The 19703-nt window shown below is 38.5% G+C and overlaps 1 protein-coding gene across 2 annotated transcripts; it reads left to right on the top strand.

The window, feature by feature from the left end:
* The first annotated feature begins 1033 nt into the window (after window positions 1-1033).
* ABHD4 (abhydrolase domain containing 4, N-acyl phospholipase B) lies at window positions 1034-18437 on the top strand. Of its 2 annotated transcripts, XM_075211808.1 has the most exons (8): window positions 1129-1186; window positions 4403-4591; window positions 5704-5792; window positions 9468-9840; window positions 11104-11258; window positions 14472-14583; window positions 14673-14859; window positions 15506-18437. In XM_075211808.1, the coding sequence occupies exons 3-8, from the start codon at window positions 5753-5755 to the stop codon at window positions 15593-15595; spliced, it is 957 nt and encodes a 318-aa protein (XP_075067909.1). In that variant the 5' UTR covers window positions 1129-1186; window positions 4403-4591; window positions 5704-5752; the 3' UTR covers window positions 15596-18437. The 2 variants fall into 2 exon arrangements, with proteins under 2 accessions (XP_075067901.1, XP_075067909.1); XM_075211800.1 differs by lacking the exon at window positions 4403-4591 and having other exon boundaries at window positions 1034-1186.
* The last annotated feature ends 1266 nt before the right edge of the window (window positions 18438-19703 follow it).

Genomic DNA, 19703 nt, shown 5'->3' with positions numbered 1-19703 from the left:
GAATTATTAGAAGTAATTTTTTTAAACAGTCGATATGGACACTATGTCGAGGATCCCACTCTTCGCACTGAAAATGTCAGGGTAACTCATGTCGGGCTGTCCGTCATCGGGAATATGAGTACCACCGTTTTAGAGTTGGGTACTAAAGCTCAATGACGGACAGCATGCACTGAAAATGTTGGGGTAACTCATATCAGGCTGTCCATCATCGGGATATGAGTTTTATTCCATCTATTTTAAATACATTACTAATTGTAAACATTTCCCATTATCATATTATACACAGAAGCACAGGGCCAGACATTTAATGTTGTACATGTAACTCTTAAGCACAGTGCCACTCTTTTTAAATAAAAACATGCCCATCAGCATGTGCTGGGGTTGGATTAATATTTTATATAGGGTAGGTTAGGGTTTATATTTTCTATAAAACTTTTGGCTTTGTTATACACATATGAGCCAAAAAAAAGGTCAAGTCAAAGTATTTACTTTTGTTTTTATAGTCAGAGAGCACAGCAAATATTCACTATTAATATTACATATCTGAAATATCTTCAGTTGCAATAAAAACCTGCATAGATACCAGAGGATATTACTATTTATTAGTATTAGTAATATTAGTTTATATACAAAGCTTATGCCGCTCTAGTGTAGTGTGCTGTATGCATACAGCATTCACAGCTTACCCCTATAACTCGGAGTTCTCTAAATAATTACACACTAGCTGTGAATGCTTTCCACTTTGCTCACAATGACACAGCATTCCAACTCGTACTGATGTAACAGGGAGTAATGACAGCATTGCCTTCTTAAAATATTTGTGTGACTTTCATACCCTCCTTTTTTCCTTCTCCGGCAATAGCAAGCCCCTCCTTCTTCATTAATAATACATAAGTACTACCCTCAATGGGCTGCTATAGTAAGCGTGTTCCCTGGTAAACTTCAAGCGGAAGACACGCCCAGTGCTTTAGTCTTAACTCGTTGTCTCCGCCCCCTTTTTTATAGTCCACCTACTATCCCCGCCCTCTAGCCTTCTGAACGTTCTATCCCCGCCCCTCTAGCTTCTGAACGTTCTATTCCAGCCCTCTTTCTATTTATTTTTCACCTTTTCCTTGTTGTTACTTTATTGTGTAATGCCCGGACTTCAGGATACAGATTCTGTGATGGCTGAGCAGTTGGAAGAACAGTAAGTGTCCCCTAATGTGTGCTTACTTGAAGAATAATGGGGGCATGTGTTATATTAGGCACAGGCAGGACCGGATAGGCCTTAGTTACACAACAGATTGATCAAAACAAGCTGATGAAATGAAACTCAGATGTCAATACATTACATAGTTTTTATCTAGTGGTGTTTTTTTTGCTTAGTTCCGTTTATGTACTGGTCTAAATCACATGCATTGTCATACAGCTACAGGTGGTTTGTCTAAAGCACTAGAAGGAACTGACAACGGATCGTGTGAAAGACAAGCAAAATTGTTCGCATAGACTTGCCTGCATTTTTAAACGTATACTTGATTTTTATATTTGATTTTAAAAAAACTACTTGCACATTAAAATACATTTTATTTTGACATTTTAAATTAGTGTATATATTAGTAAAAGGTCCTGTTGTTGCTCTGATATGTTATTTAAGGTTGCCAACCCTTGAATCTGCCAAATCTCATAATTCTTTATTAAATTGCAACGACAGTCACCACTTTTTTTTACATATGGGTGTGGTGCTGTCTTTATGTAATTAATGGTATCTTTTGGGTATAAGGTAGAGATCTCACAGGAAGTTGGAGTAAAAGGGAAAATAACCAAACCAATCCAGCTGACTGCAGTGTTTATTTGACAAATCATTGTGACTCAGCATGTGATGGCAGTGAATGGATTTGGCTTCAAGTCTCATAAACTGCTGCTCAATAAGACTATTGTTTACCATTAAACAATTAGATAATAACATAGAGCAATCCTACAGCACATTTCTGACATGCCTTATTGGTGATTCTAAAGCAAAAATGTGACTTAAAGCAGCGATCCCACATATGTTTTTTTTTTTTTAATTTAAATAGCAAGTTAAGTACCTTTTTAAGCATGCATCTTGGCTGTAAAAATCATTATCTCCTTTTCAAAATTTCCCAGGGTGGGGGGAGACCAGTATGGCTGCCAATGACAAAGACACAAAGTTCTCAGCATGTCTTGTCATACAGAGGAGGTAGAAGGAGCAGAGGATTTTACAGTTACAGAGCCCAGAGAGTTGTTCCAAAGTGCCTCTGCTCAAAACATGTGCCTGTGGTTGCCATGGTACTCACGTGAAACTGGAAACTGCAGGATTGTAAATCATTAACGCCTTCGCTGCTGAGGCTTTTCTCACTCCTAGGCTGAACACTTTTGGGCTCAACACATATTTATTTATTGCCTGCTGCCATTAAATGAACACAGGTATCATACTTTAAAAGAGGAGGCTTCCTTTGTTCAAACACGGGTTTCCTCAGCTTTCTAAGTGTCAGGTATAGGGAGATCGAGAGTCTAAATTAGCCTCCCCCTATACCTGGTATTTCTCATTGGTTTTAATAGACTGCACTCACATGCTGTAACGCCAGCATGCAGGCACGTTTCTCATAATCATCATCATCAATTATTTATACAACACAGGCAAATTCCTTAGCACTTTACAAGTGGGAACAAACGTTTCTAAAGGTACCTTCCCCTGGCATTGTCGGAAAACCCACAGAGGATGAGTCCCACTCGTCCTTGGTAGTCAAGGGGTAATAGCAGTCTGAAGAAACAAACCAAGTAATAATTCCTGATCTATACCATAATTACCAACATTCTGAAGTTGGCTTCCAGGAGCCTGCCGGGGGAGGTGGGCGTGAGGGGGACGAGGCACCAAAATCATATCATTTTGGACCCGCGGGACCTCCTCAATCGTAGGTTAACTAGTATTTACAGTTTGTGTAGAAGAAATCTGTTTAATCAGGAAGTGCCAGAACAGTGAGTGATCCCCGTTTTATAGTAGTAACGCATTCCAGTCTGAAGACTTCGTAAGTGTCTTTATTGAACTACCTCATTATTATGAAGCTCTGTCCTAACTTGAATAACAGCTAACTTGTGAGCCTGATGATGATGATAATACTACTATTTAGGAAAATTTAGTTTTGGTTAAGAGTTGTGTGTATTGTTTTTTTTTTCCCGAATCTGCCCACATCACTAGGACGTGGGCAGATTTGGGAGATTGCCATACTCTCCCGGGAATCCGTGAGACTCGCCCAAAATGCGGGAGTCTCCCGGACATTCCGGGAGAGTTGGCAAGTATGATTTATACTTAAATGTTTAAAATTGATGACTGATCTTAGATAGTTAAAATAAAATTAGTATGCATGCCTTTTTATGTCCTTCAAAGAACGATGTATTCCACAATAAAGTAAACCCAGAAAGAAGTTATTCACAGTTGATAAGGACAGCAGCGTATACCCAGTAGCTTAGCATAACAAGAATAATTTCAGGTATTTACTTTATTTTAAAACTATACAAATGTATGCAGATATATTTATGTGACCAATATTCCCTGTATAATGTTTGTGTTTTTCCCAGAAGAGATCTTGTTTGCATCTCAAACAGTGGTGATCCCGGCTTTTCCATATTACTTTTTTTTTTTTTTTAGCAGCCAGGAGGATTTATTTAAGCAGGATCAAGAGAAACCCTAGTTTTGTTGAGCTAGCCCTTGTGCATATACTTTGTGTGTTGACACTGTAGGGTTCCAATTGTCTTGTCTTGTATGCTACAGTATTAACATTATAGGGCTAGATTTACTAAGCTGCGGGTTTGAAAAAGTGCGGATGTTGCCTATGCCAACCAATCAGATTCTAACTGTAATTTTTTAGAATGTACTAAATAAATGAAAGCTAGAATCTGATTGGTTGCTGTAGGCAACATCCCCACTTTTTCAAACCCGCAGCTTAGTAAATCTAGTCCTATATTCTCAATCCCTGCTTATGTTTTATTTTTATAGAACTGTGAACACTTTCTACATGTTCATTGTAATTCTACCCTGCTCTCCATTCAACCACACTTTATTTTCATTGCACAACTTGACCGTAGCACTCTTTGCATGGCCCACTATGCTCACCTTTATGACTGGTATAGTCTTGGGCATTTTATTTTTCTAGATTTATACACCTTTTACTTGACCACCTCTATTTTATCAAGCCACCTAGTAACCTTTATAAGAACTGGCCAAGTTCTCAATTAGAGCCAATATCCCAAACGCTTTTGTTTCATATTTTGATGGCTAGAACTCATTGAGACCACTATCAGAAATTTGACAGAAGCCATGATAGCACACAAATAGGTCGGCTTGATAAATTTCTTTGTTTTCTATATGTTCCATTCCTCTTTCCTCTCTATTCCTTTTTTTTAGGTGCGTTTGACTAGGGTCAGAGCACCTATTGTATTCATTCTACATCTGTGTGTTGACGCAGGCGGGGGTTAGAACAACCTGTACTCAATCAGAGCAATATCGTCTTCACAGCAGCACAGATTCTTGCAGGACTTAGATTTACTGATCCCGACTCTTGGGAGGCAGTGATCTGTCCACTCATGTGATTAAGTAAGTAAGAGCAGAGTTGCATGTGACAGCGACATTGTCATGATGTGGGAAGGGAAATAAAGACAAGTGGGAAGTCATAAACTAAAGTGAAATAGTGGAAGGAGCAGGATTCTCAGGAGATTGTAGATGGCATTGCATGGGATCCAAAATGTAGGAAACAGTTGATAAAGCTGTAATATAAAACGTATGAGCCATGCACATTGGCAGTAATTACACGCCAGCTTGTGCCCCCACAAAATAATAGCCCTGGCCCATTTATCAGCACAGAATGTTTCACAAGGGCCTAAAACAGGGGTGAAAGAAATTCATCATTGTTATCATGGTGAATAAAAAAACCTTGCACCCTAGGAACGGAGTAAGTGCTCGTTCTCTGCCCCTGCATCGGAGATGTCCCACAGGAGCATTACATACCCTCTTGTTTACCCCCCACCCCTCAAAAAAGTACAGTACACCATCCTACGTGCACCCAAAAATAAAGCACAGTATGCTGAGACTTGTATCAGTAATCATTGAATGTCCTAAAAAATTGGAACTGCAGTGTTTCCCTCCCCAAGCCAAGCTCCGCTGCAGTGGCATAGAACAAGGACTTGCTCTCTTCGATTCTGCATTTTTTTTTTAATTCTCCATGGGAACTATAAGGATTTTCCCAGCTCTGTATTAGGGCATAGATAAAATCTAAACAGGATATTAGACAGGGAGAAAGTGCCAGACTACCGCCAGCCACACATGCCATTAACACCTTCAGTGTATATCTAAGACCTCGTTTCCCACTGGTTACTAGTGAGTGGGGCTTATTGTGAGAAGAGCCATGGGACCATATTGATCTGTTGTAATAAGCCTGGATCCCACTGGCCAGTATAACATTCTGCTGAATCTCTTCAGAGAGGAAGTAGTGTTACAGCTCCGCTAACTCTCATGTGTCAATCTGGAAACAAGTTTGAAGAGAGAGGGACAGGACCATCATGTAGTTAATTAGTGCACATAATGAGTAACAGGAGCACAGAGTAGCAATCCGAGGCTCCTGTCAAACATTGGATCTATATGTACTAAAGTTCATAATCCAGCATGTATCTTGCCCCATCTTAATTTGTCTATTTTTATTTCTGCCATAGGTCTCAAAATTGGTTAACTGGCTGGATTCCATCTTGGTGCCCAACATCCATGTCTAAATTAAAGGCTGTGGAGTCAAGAATCCTTCAATGTAAGTAAACCATGTTAATTTAACTCCAAGGGCTAAATGTATGAACCTCCGATTTCTGCAAGTCGCCGGAAATCGGCGACTTTGCAGGTAAAATTTAAAGCGGCGATGGCTTGTAAAGGCAAATTTGTCTTTACAAGCCATCGCCGCTTTAAATTTTACCTGCAAAGTCGCCGACTTCCGGCGACTTGCAGAAATCGGAGGTTCATACGTTTACCCCCAAATGTGTCATTTTCTAATGCATGTATAAGGTAATTTTGCACCATTTAAAAGATAATCCCACCTTAGTTCTATTTTGCAAATATGAAAACCATCATATTCTTTTAGAATGTATCTAATAAGGACCTCATTGATCACTCGCCGTCTGCAGGGGCCAGGCATATGTGGTTCTTTTATGTTTGCCCCCCACCGCTGATACCAGCAGCTTGAACTTGTTGGGCCTCATTTAGAGTTAGGAGCAAAGTACGAAATGTGCACCTTGGCAAAACCATGTTCCACTGGGTGGGGAGGAATTTAAAATGTGTGGACAGATTTTTCCATTGAGAGGGGAATGTATCCAGTATTTGTCTGTTTATGTAAATGCAGCCACTATTTTCCCTGCATGTAAAAAATGCATGTATACCCCTTGCATTGCAACATGTTTTTGTAATGGAGCAAATTTGCACCTTTTTTTTGCTTTGTTCCAAATCGAGGCCCTTTGGGTCTATTGTGCACATTTAAGGGTATGTTTATCAAAGGGCAAAAAGCCCTATTGCCAGGGTGGTGGAGGTAGATATAATATAAAAGTTATATTATATTATATCTTTATATGTAAAAACAAATAAATAATAAACATAAATATATATATATATATATATATATATATATATATATATATATATATATATATATATATATATATATATATATATATATATAAGCTCCCAGTCCTCCACATGTGCTTAGTAGAGCAGGACAGGGTCATCCAGATTGATAAGTAATCCTTATGGCTCTGGATATTTTTCACTGTGGCAGTCATGTATTAGTCAGCTGCCATGGAGATAAAATAATGGTAAATCCATGAAAAATTAAAGTTTTCACAGCGATAAATGGTTAAATAAGTGGCCACTTAATTCCTACAACAAAAAGTGCATAAAGCTAGGCCTATGCTTAAGATTCACTGTAATCAAACCTGTGTATAAATTGAAAATAAGGAATGTGTAGTGGCTTCTTTGTACATATTACATTTTGCAGAGAAGTCTACAATTTTACTTTGATTTTGGACTGTGGAACAGCATCAGAGTGTTTAAATTGCTGCATTTTAAACATGGCACACAGAGATGAACGGAATTTCACTGCTGAACATAGCAAGAAATATCACTAAGGAAAGTGAGCTGTCCAAGGCCTTAGTAAAATCTCAGAGAAGATTGTCTTGGGCCCCATGCTGCTTCTTTCTAATGAGATACAGTAGACGTGTTTAAGGGGTTGTCCACGCTTGAATAAATCACCTTGTTATGTCCTTCCCCTAGGACTCCTGTCTTACCCTGAATGCAGGTACTGGACTACCTCACTTATTTGAGGAGAACTGCAGCAGCTGCATGACAGAGATGTCTTAATCTATTCAGTCCAGAAGCATTTTGTTCTTGGCTATTGAACCAGAATAGAATGACTCCTCTTGCATCATAAACTGCATCGGATGCCATCAGATAAACTGCAGTAATGCTCCTGACTTCCAAGTGTCGACAGAGATCCCAGGGCAGGGCAAACATAAATGAGCACTTATTATAGTGTGTGGAAGCAGGGAGGAGTGTGATTGGGAGTATGCAGCCAAGAATGAAGTCGGAGATAAAGCTAAAGGTTTAACACTGTGTGTCACGAACGCCCATCCTGTCCCAGATACAGCAATCTGAACAGCTGGCCGTGACTGGCGTCACCCTAGTCACTTAGCAATGAATACACCTTTTCTGCCACCACAAAGGATTTATTATGGTGTCCTTACGTTCACCAAAACCACTTATTAATGTTTAACACTTAAATCACATACACCTGTAGCATGAGCCTCTCTGTGCTTCGTAAATTCACAAAGAATCACGGAGAATATACTAGATTAAATTTATTTAATCTGAAAAATGTTTCCAAGGCTTAGTTACAAAACAAATAATGACAAGACATACAGACTTGTGGGACATTTCAGTCTTGATAGACCCCCCCCCCCCTCATGAAAATGCACATGTTGTTGTCTAAGGCAGAAGATTTTAAACCTTTTTCCACATAGCTCTCACCCCCCACCTTTGGAGTTTAACTGTCAGTAAGGACAGATTGATCTCCCAAATATCGTAGGGCTTTCAAAGTGAGTTAGGGATGTCATGAGATCATGAATGTTCACAGGACCTTGAGTTCTCACCTCTGCTCGTTCTGCTTGGCTAGATGGTTTACAACTTTGGGGCTTCAAACTCCTCAGAGATGCCTATCTCTCCCTGGTCTGGCTAATTTCAACATATTATTGACACTTGCAGTTCGGACTCATATCATCTAGCAAAGCATACATTGAGATTACATTACAAGGTTACATACAATATACATTGTCATACATGAATTCAACAGAAAATAATAATCAGTCATTAGATATACTACATAATCGTCACACTGTGCTACTAGTATTTTATTGGAACACCACACACAGCCCACTAACTTCATTTTTAATCCTGCAATGCCAATCATCTGCTATGTTTTGAAAAGTATTGTTTGGAAGTGTTCATCGGAGACACTACACTATAATTCTGGGCTAAGTCTTGGCACAATCCAAATACATGTCCATCTGTACTACAAGAAGATCTATAAAATCTTACAACGTTGGTTTTCTATATCAGGGGGTAAATATATCAAGCTGTGAGTTTTCTGGCTGGTTTGAAAAACCAATCAGATTCTAGCCATCATTTTTTTAGTACATTCTACAATAATAATAATAATAATAGCTAGAATCTGATTGGTTGCTATAGGCAACATCTCCACTTTTCAAACCCTCTAGAAAACTCTCAGCTTGATACATTTACCGCCAGATGTCATCTACACAATCTACCTAACTTCTTCTGATGTTTGCTGACAATGTGAAAAGTCCATGCCTTATGGTCTAGTATCCCCTCCCCCATCCTATATACAAAATCATCTATTTAAACACTTCCACCCAACTTCTTGACTTTTAAAGTTACTAATATTTGACTTTTCAAGCTACCTGTAACAGTCTAAGTTATGTTCTAGTTTCATGCCATGGCCACCAAGTAGAAGCCCTATAACTTTACCCGCAATCTTATTGGACACAACATTGGATCCATGGACCTCAGGACTAGGAAGTTTTTTCTTGCAGTTGATTTTTACCAATTGCTGTCAATCTGTTTCTGTTCTGTTGCTGACAGATTTTATGTACGTATTATTAATGTTAAAGGACCAATAAATAATGGGTGCTGTTATAGAAACACAGTGGAACTACACACACTCCCAATCAATAAATCAAAGAGAAAAACAGACTAAGCAAAGTACTAAACTTGTTGGGAATATATGGGAGACACTGTGGGTTCTATTCCACAATATATTATCATTACAAATTCTGCAAGTTGTTATTTCTATACTTGAAACAACCTCCTAAAATGTGTAATGTGTTTTAATGCTTCAGTAGTGACAATATTGTTCTCATCTCTTCAGGTATCCAGAACAGATTTTCTGCTCGTTATGTTTCTCTCCCTGATCAAAATAAGATCTGGACTTTGACAGTGAGCCCTGAGCTCCAGGACAAGACACCATTGGTGATGGTCCATGGGTTTGGTGGGGGAGTGGGACTGTGGATTCAAAATGTAGACCCCCTAAGTTCACGTCGGGCTCTCCATGCTTTTGATTTATTGGGATTTGGACGTAGTTCCCGGCCATCCTTTCCTAGTGATCCAGAAGGAGCGGAGGAACAATTTGTTTCATCTATTGAGCAGTGGAGAGAAGAAATGGGAATCAAGGACATGATTCTTCTGGGCCACAGTTTAGGTGGATTCCTAGCTGCATCCTATTCAATAAAATACCCCCAGAGGTGAGACTTGTGTGACAGCCTGTTGTCTAGTTTATAAACCATTATGTGGATTGTCAATAAATGGGCAGTTCTTATCAAATATGAGCGAATCAATTTGGCAAATCTGAAATTTGTACAGATATCTCAGATGTAACACAAAATAGTGAATCTATGAATTGGCTCTGATTTATGCATATTTTGAAGTATAAAAATGCTCATAGTACAGTCTGCCCAATAGCTATCAAGCAAATAAAAAATAGACAATCACAGAGCAAGAGCAATAGCACATGACCATAGTCTTATAAAATAAAGAATGTAGCAGAATTTGGCATGGACTCTTTGTGGATTTATAAGATATGCTCTAAATCTTCCATCTTCTTGACTCTATCTGAGTACATCACTGATATGTTTGCTTACACAGAGTTATTACATTCTACCTTACCGTACCCTAATATATATTAGAGTTTGTAGGTTGTAACAGGTAGTTTAAATTATTGTAATATGCATAATGCAAACTCCAATAAAAATGTTCACCTAGACATAAATATGCCAGTTATGGTAAATACAGCACTATCCCCTCTTCAGCTGTTGTGCAGAACTTCACTGAGAAGTCTCGCTTGAGTAACCTTGTTAGGTTACTTGCTAAATGTTTACATTTAACATTACAAAATGTTACATCAATAACATTAAGCTGAGCAGGTTGCATTTTCACTGAAACCCAGCACAAGGAGGGAGAAGGGGGTAGAAAACTATTTTCGTTGGGTTTTACCATATAGTAAAAGATTTTACTAAGCTGCACCTCCCTCTAGTTACAGCCCCAGGGTCTGCTCCATTTAGCCATATTTCTCAGGACTCCCCTGTTCCTCCCACAATCCCGGGAGGGAGGGAGGAGTTGGGAGAGACATGACTAAATGCTGCAAACAAGCGATTGTAGTAGGTTCTCTTGCTCACACACCTTCTCCACCACCATTTACAGTTGGTTAGCTAAATTGATTTTCCAGTTCTTTCCTGTGAAAACAACTCCGTGAAGCAGCCACCGGGGCTCCTGCAATTTGAATGAATACCATATTAAAATCTTTTACCTAGGTGGTAGGACAACAAGGTAACATACAATGTCAAACATGTTACCATGTGGACCATTAAATGTACTTTCTCTTTACAATAATATAAAACAGAGACTGCTAGATATGTTTCCTGATATTTCTATGGTTTGCCACTGGCTGCTGTTGTTGGATGTGCTTATTCCAATGTATGTTCCAATCTCTTTTATTGATCTAATTTCAGAGTGAAACACCTTATTCTTGTTGATCCATGGGGCTTCCCTCTCCTGCCAACAGACCCCAGTGAGGTGCGCTCTCCCCCGGCGTGGGTGAAAGCTCTGGCTGCAGTGCTTGGGAGATCCAATCCTTTGGCAGTTGTAAGAGCAGCTGGACCTTGGGGTGAGTTTATTATGTCAGACCACTGAGATCCAGTTATACCACTACTTTGGGATGCAAAGATCATATATTATTAATGGAGATAGTTGGTGAAAGTTCTATCCGAACCAGTTCTACAAACTGATTAATCTTTCTAATGACTCCATTTATATATACGTCCTGTGAGGTGGTGTGTTTGCCTGACAGGACTTCTGTAAAAGTCCTGCTAAAATTTAAATTTAATATGGTCAATTGTTGTTGTGCTTATAAAATAAAGATATGTGTTCCAATTTCCTCCCAAGAGAAAACCATGTATGTACCAGAACAAATCAATAGAGAGCTTATTTGGATAGACTAAGAAATAAAGAAGTTCTTGTAATTTAAAGCGATATATCCCAAAAGTGAAATTTGTACTGGTTATTAAAAGGTGAAAACCCTCCTGTCATAGAGTGGTAAAATGTTCATGCAATGAAAATAAGTAACAGACAATGGGAAAATTCTGTCAAATTTACCTCAAAATCCTCAAAATAATTATTATTCTTAATATCCTGTCTGTAATAACCCTATTGCATGTAAGGCTTGATGTAACAGTTACAGAGTTGTCTGGGGTGAGAAAAAGAAATTCACAGTCCATGTCACATGTAAATAGAATTTAGTATAAACACAGCCATGGTGATATAGAGGCGATATATTCAATGATTTAAAGTAAAAGAAATGTTTTCATTATTGTTGGTATAAAATATTTAATTACTTATTTTTGGTATAATATACAGTGTATTATCTAAAATGTGTAGTAGGTAATGACCTACACAATGCATATCTGTGTGTATCTAGCAAAATGAAAACATGAGGTATGGGTTAATTTCATAACATTTAATAAACCTACAAACATATGCAAACAAATCTGGCGCTTATACTCTATAAAATCTCAAAAAGAGCACAAAAAGGTAGTCCAAAATATATACGTATTTTTAAAAGTCCCAAGAACAATGTCCTCAATGTTCATATGGTTCCCACAAGATTTGATCCCAAAAGGAGGGTATTGTGTATCCAGATATAGTTTTCCACCAATGTTCATACATATAAATAAGCAGAAAGAGATCGTGTTATTCTGTATTCACTTATATTTTACTACGATCAAAAAAACCTTATAATGCCCGTGTAGTATAAAAGGTATTATAATTATCACCATGTGTGACCAGAAGTTCTCCACTGAAACAAATATGCACTTACACAGGGGAATATCTGTGATTCCAAAGATGGCAGTGGATTACACTTGTAGGTCTCCAATTAAGTCCACATAATTCTTTAAGTATGAGCTCAAAAGAAGAAAAAATAAAAGTGCTCCAAATGGTGCATTACCATAATAAAAATAAATTTATTCTCAGCACAATATAAAAACAAATAGAGAGGTATAATCTGAGTGAAAACCGCTGCTGAACCTGATAAGGTTGGACTCTTACCCCATAAGGGATGATCTTGCGCATGTAGGGAAACCTTTTTATCCCTCTCCAGAGGTCGGGTTGCCGGCTGGTTACCGCTGCATACTTCCCAACACTTGGGTTTGAAATCGTCTCCTCTCAGGAAATCAGCGTGTTCTCTCTCAGTCCTCCTCGTCACCGCCTCTGCCAACGCGTTTCAATTTGAATAAATCTTTATCAAGGCAATATGGTGACACTACAAACGGAAAGGTCTTAAAGCGCTTGCATCCAATCAAAACTTTCCCGATTTGCATATGGTTGTCATGGTAACCCGCCGCAACTCGAGGAGGGTATTACTACAACAAATCCAAGTATTTCCTTATATGTTCATATCCGGATTTCACAAATATAAAATATTTCAAACATACTTCACATAATATGCTGTGACAAACAATGAAAAAAAATATATATAAAAATATATAAAAACACTCCCCCCGCTTTCCATTAATGATCCCATACATTCACAGGCTATTTTCATAGGTTCACGCTTTCTTTCCCTCCTTAAAGAAAACATACCAAGTGCCACTTCAATGTATACACAATAAGGGGGATATGAAAGAGATTACTTATCTAATTGGATACAAATATATACATTAAGAAGGTTTATAGGCACAGCCTGATCTATCTTGACCTTCACAATTCCCTTATGTTAATCATATTATAATATTTTATCACTCAAGGGTTTTTTTTCCACTATATCCAAATAGACATAAATCTCTTCAGGTTGCACTAACCTTAGTTTCAAAATAGCCATTATATTACGTACATTCCAACTTATGTATACAACGGGAAGATCTATGACAAGGCAAATATATATAACTTTTCTAATCACCTAGTAACCTACTTTATCATGTCTTTCTCTATTCTCTATTCCCTCACAGAAACCATTTGATTTCAAAATCCGAATTCAAACCTTTCGGTATTAAAGTGTCCATCAAATATATAAACTTCATCTCCATTCTAGCTAATTCTCCTTTGGACTCTCTTTTTCTCCAATCCCCCCAGACCTTTTTAAACCCGCAAAAATATTTAATGGATGAAATGTTGCACTTATGCTCATTTTTACAATGGAGTGATAGAGAATGTAAATCATATCCTTTTCCAATATTTCTCAGGTGTTCTGCCCAACGTTCTCTTAATTTGCGACTAGTTCTCCCTATATACTGTTTCTTACATTCACATTCCACCAAATAAATGCAGTTATTTGTGTTGCATGTAATAAAATCGTCTATCTTATAGACTACACCATTTAAGCCTGCATCCCAGCGTCAAGTATTGTTAGTGACCTAGCCATAAAGTTGCCTATACAAAAGTCGATCACTGGATGATCCAGTTGTTTCACCCAAGATCGATGTTAAATATGCTCATCTACGACCAGATTGTATAGATCAGGATGCTTGTATGCACAGCCAGATCCCATTGGGTGCAATTAGTGGTGTCTGAAGGTGACTGCACATATACCGTGGGGTTCATCTGATCGCATTTTCAACTAGACTCCTGACATTGGGTGATGTTGGGGGCCAAACATGCTGCTACGAATTAGGACTAGAAGGGCCTAATTGACCTTCAGAATTGCATTGCTTATGAACACCTTCACTTTGCTTCTTTATGTGGTCTATTTATACCTCTACTCCTTTCATATGACTTTTAATAGAATTGATTTACATAAAGATGTATATGTGGGATATTTCTCTTCTTCTAGCCAGTTGCTTTTGTTTTGTTTGTCCCTTTTATAAGACTGATCTGTAATTTCCAGGTCCCAGACTGGTGCAGCGATTTCGTCCTGATCTGAAGCAGAAATTTGAGGAGTTCTTTGAAGATGACACCATCATGGAATATATTTACCATTGCAATGCCCAGACGCCGAGGTAACCAGAACCTCAAATAAAGTTAGAATTAAATTATGCTTTTTGACCTGTTCTTTACTATTAAAGTCTTTTCTTCATGTTGCTGATAGTGGTGAAAGCGCCTTTAAAACCATGATGGAGAAGTTCGGCTGGGCTAAGCGCCCAATGATGTCACGGTTTAACTTGATTCCAAAAGATCTCCCCATCACGTTCATCTATGGAGCAGAGACCTGGATTGACCGCAGTACAGGGGAAAAGGCCAAACAGCAGCGGTCTGATTCTTATGTGAATACACTGGTAAGTTTTTCTAACATAGTTATTGCATCCCATTTAGAATCTATCCAAAATAGTCAGTTATTTCTTTGACAATTGTTTGAAATCATTGTACACAGGAGGTGCTCAATAGCGGTCTATATATTTCTTCCTAAATATTACTATAGTTTCTCTCATACCCCTTTCACACAGAGGCATGGACCCGGGAATAACCCAGGTTGTGTGTCTGTCTGAATTGGGCAACCCGGGTCCACGACCCTGGTAGCGACCAGGGTTACTCCCGGGTTGGAGTCGGACACGCTGCTGTCTGAAAGGTGTTCCCGGGTTATTCGAGCCGGGCTCAGTTAAAAGCAGCTCATTGGAGGGGCTTAACTAGAAACTGCAGGGCAGACACAGGTCCAGTGTGTAGGCAGCCACCCGGGATATACCTGGGACCAAAGTGCAGTGTGAAGGGTTGAAACTCTGTTCATTATCCTGTGTCTGACCCGGAATTTTGGTGTGAAAGAGGTATCCGTAGCACAGTGAAAAATGTAAGACCCTACATATTCATAAAATGTAATGTTGGCATAGGAGTACAGCACATTGAAATAAATTCACTATAAGTCTGAGACAACATGGTTCTAATTTTATCCTAAAAAATACACAGTAATTAATTTCTTCCTCTCCACAGGCAATCAAAGGTGCCTCTCACCATGTGTATGCAGATCAGCCACGTGTCTTCAATTCCGTGGTGGAAGAGATTTGTGATGCAGTGGACTGAGAGTTCCTTACAGTACACAGAAAATAAGATACAATCCTTAATTTTGAAAGATGCTAAGGACAAATGCATCCAAAGCTGAAGACTTAATATAAAATGCCAGTCTGGCTTATTTCTTTATATTTCTGACTGGATATATTACAGCACATATTGACTACAGTAGGTCACTTACAGTGCCATAAATTGTTGTGGTGACATTCACCAACTGTACACGTGACTTCTCCTCTGTGTCTTAAGAGTACTTTACAAACACTGGGTTACTCCTCTTTCTAAAACTCATGCTTTTGTTGCTGTAAATTAAAAAATACTCCAGTCCGTCAACCACTGATATCGCTGTTATAGGGATCCTAAGCAATGATTGTTTAACCTTTTTGTAAGGTGCCAACTTCATCCTAACAGAGGGGCATCTTGACAGTTTTCTTTCTCTAAAAAGTGACCAATTAATATATATGGTAGGTTTGTTCCACGGCCATAGTAGGATATCTATCCCAGTGTTAATGAATAAAAGAAGCACAAGACTAGAGGATTAAGGGCATGCATAGGAGAGTTGTAATAATGTATGTATAAAGAGATGTCTCCCCAAATCCTGTGGATCTCTCCTTAAATGTTAGAACTACCTCTTTCAGGTGCTGGGCATGTCTGTCAGTTTTGTTGTTTGTTTCTTTACGTAACATAGAAATTGATGTTGGTGATTAATTTTGTGCCATTCTTAGTAATATTTGTCTTATCCAGTTTTGATAAATATTTATTATTGTACTACGGTTTTAATAGGGGAAAAAATGAGCATAGTCAATGCATCCTCAAGAGCCGTAATAGTCTTACCAGGTGCTGCATTGTCTGTATGTGATTTCCTCTAAGTTTTTTTTTTTTTTTTACTTGCCAAGCTACATGAAAGCCACCTTGCATGGATGTGTAAAGAACGGCAGAAAAGTTCCAATCCATGTCATCCACTAATCTCATTAACAATAGCAAATTCAGTCTGAAACGCAAGACAGTTAACCCTTTAAATAAAGTGGTATTACTCACACTTCCACAACCCCTCCATGATGAATATGATCCTCACTTACTTTTCTTGGCCTTTGCTGTTTGATTATTTCAGAAATGTATATAACTAGGTATTACATTACAGTACAAAGGAGAATAGTAATTTCTGTGAATAGGGACGGAACACAAGGGGGAAATTTGATTTTTACAGCACTCTGAAATGTGAAATCTAGATGTTGGATCCAAAGCCAGACGGAGGCATTTGTGAGATGCTCATAAAATCCAGTGAGTGGTCCTATAAATACAGATTTGGAAATTTAAAAAGTGAAGCCAGAAATTAAACTTATAATAAAATTATGTTTTCAAGCCCAGACTAAAGAATCCATTTTAACCCCACTTGCACTAGTATTAACCTACCCGTTTGTCTAGGTTATATTGAGGCAAGGAACAGTTTGCTTTCATAGTGATCTTTTACAAAGGATCTTTAGTGTAGTAAGATTTTCTGTAGAGCAACTTCCATTTGCGCCTAAAAGTCGCAATTATGTCAAACCAGAGTTTGTGAAACTGGATTGTTTCTTATTAGATAAATGACTTCTAACAATGGGCATTATTTCTACGCTTTGGACCACCTACCTCTGTAATGAAGTTCTTCTACTGTACACAGCATGTTACGCAGCGATGTCTTTCTATCTTAGGGCGTGATCCTTTCACTGAGTGCCTTGAATATGAGAAACTCTCAAAAATGTTCTATTTTACCACTGCATCTGGTCACATGGCACTTCCACAGAATGGTTACTGTGCTGCCGGATCATACCATTTACTCCTTCATGTTCTGTTAGCGTGGGCTGAGGCAGCTCCCTATGGATATAAGAGAGTTAACACTATAGCAGTCTTTACTGTTCACCAGATCCAAAAAAGCAGAACAGCCTGCTATCGATTTGTTGTTGACCTACTAACAGTTCAGTTGTGTAATACTTAACGTGAACATCAGCTCAGTGCTGTGTGGGAATCAAGCACACGTCTGTAGGTTACTACATTAATCGAGTTATTTGCTGTTTGGTGCTATTGATGTATGTTAAGATCTCTTCGCTACAAAGTGGGTTTTCCTAGCCCTCAATGACAGAACAGCTGTGTCCAGAATAAAATACACCTCTCTTTCAGAGTTTATGCAAAGTGATAGCTGAAAGTAATCATCAAAACAAACCATATTTGATAAATAATTGCCAGATAAACTTGTGCATTTCATATCTAGATGTTGCCCTCTCATTGGCTAACTCTATGTGTTTCAATAACTTTATCTGTCCTCTAATGGACATAGTCACAGTATTTTTTTCCTCTTAACATTTGTTTATGTATCATGGTTAAACTGAGACTCTTGAGTGAAATAAGAGAGAATGGTACATTGTAAATACTCCAGAAATGTTAATGGTATGCAATGGAAGTTCATTGCAGCACACGGGACTGTGTTTAGTTTAGAAAAACAGAAGCACTTGACAAGAACCATTTACCAAGTAAATTTTCTGTCTCAATTAAAACATACGGTTAACGGTTATTTATATAGCACCAGCATATTCCATAGCGCTTTACGATTTTGCTAACTTATTTATATTTCTGTACATATTCGTTTGTGGTGACAAACAGCACAATGCCAGTGGGTAAGGTGACCACATATTCACACACAATGTATGTGTTACTGGTATTGCACAAATTGTAATTTTTGTATTATGATTAACAAAATATATTGAAATGTTTTGTTATTACTTTTTTTTTCAATCAACCTAATCTGCAGATCTCATGGTGCATTGTACAGTTTCAATAACTTTATATTAATTTCTATTTAAAATAAAGTCTTGTAAACAAGTGTGATGAGTGGATTTTCTATTTAAATACTTCTAATGAAAAATCTCTCCTATACAGCAGTTAGATTAGGTTTCCCTCACGCCGAAATGCCTATTGGTACCAGCGCACTAGAGATCTTTCAAAGCAATCTGAAAATGGAAGTAATTTGCCACTTGAGATTGGTCAGTTGCTTCTCTACATGCAAGTCACCAGAATAAACCTGCAGATGTCTAATAACATGGGGCAGATTACTTCCACTTTTACTGATACAGGAATCTTTGTGAGTTTGAAAGTCCTAAGCTGCTAACACCTATGGTCACTTTGGGGGACCTGTGGCACTCTTATTTATGGTAATGGAAAGTGTCCTAGTGGTGGTACTCACAGCTTACTGAAGACAGATCACTAATTATGGTGAGAAGTTTTCTAGAGAAGAACAACTCAATTAAGGTTGTAAACTGGATGGCTTCTTGGACAAGATGTCCAAAACCAGTGACCAATGTGGATTATTGTCTCTATGGAATTTAAATTCCAACATATTAACCAATCTGTCACATATTGGTGTCTTAACCACACTTACCATATCCATCGCTCTCATATCCTGGCTATCTGGGTCTCTCCTGGTCACCTGCAGCAGTGTTGAGCACCACTTCATTTCTAAACAAACGCCTAGGGGTAAATGTATGAATGTGCGGGTTCTTCAACACCCGCGTGTTCAGCGATTAAATTTCAAGCGGCGCTGCATTGTAAAGGGAAACTTCCCTTTACAATGCAGTGCCGCTTGAAATTTATTTGCTGAACACGCGGGTGTTGAAGAACCCGCATGTTCATACATTTACCCCCTACTGTTTGTTCTGCTGCATGGGTGTGGCCATCTTGGATTCAGTCAGCTGACCTTCCAGCCCAACCAGAATTCAGCGGCTGTGATTACATAATCTGTGCAACCAATAGGTTTTAAGAACTCCTTATTTAAAGCTGCTTCTGAGATCTGTTCATTGCCTGCGCAACACACTTTCTCTGCAGAGGATAGGTCTTGGCTCCAGGCTCCAGTTGTTTCCAGCACTGGTCCTGAATACCCTACATTATCAAGTGATCATCTTTCTGCAAGTACTCTGCATTTCCAAACTGCTCATCTTTCTGCAAGAATTCTGCATTCATCTAAGTACTTACCTCAGCAAGAACTTTGCATTATCTAGTGCTTATTCTGCAGTGCTTGGGGTTTTACCCTTGGAACCAGCCCCAGCTACAGAACTGGTGATGAGTCTCTAGGTCTCATTTCCAGTTCTGTGTA

The sequence above is a fragment of the Mixophyes fleayi genome, chromosome 1 (assembly GCF_038048845.1).
Source record: "Mixophyes fleayi isolate aMixFle1 chromosome 1, aMixFle1.hap1, whole genome shotgun sequence".
NCBI classification, from domain to species: Eukaryota; Metazoa; Chordata; class Amphibia; order Anura; family Limnodynastidae; genus Mixophyes; species Mixophyes fleayi.
This window is presented reverse-complemented; position numbering and strand designations above follow the sequence as displayed.

Bases quoted from the DNA above. Each gene is read 5' to 3' on its own strand.
- ABHD4 (XM_075211800.1), top strand. From the start codon at position 1,134: ATGCCCGGACTTCAGGATACAGATTCTGTGATGGCTGAGCAGTTGGAA. The intron at 1,187-5,703 runs GTAAGTGTCCCC...TTTCTGCCATAG, and splicing joins GCTGAGCAGTTGGAAGAACA to GTCTCAAAATTGGTTAACTG. The intron at 5,793-9,467 runs GTAAGTAAACCA...TCATCTCTTCAG, and splicing joins GGAGTCAAGAATCCTTCAAT to GTATCCAGAACAGATTTTCT.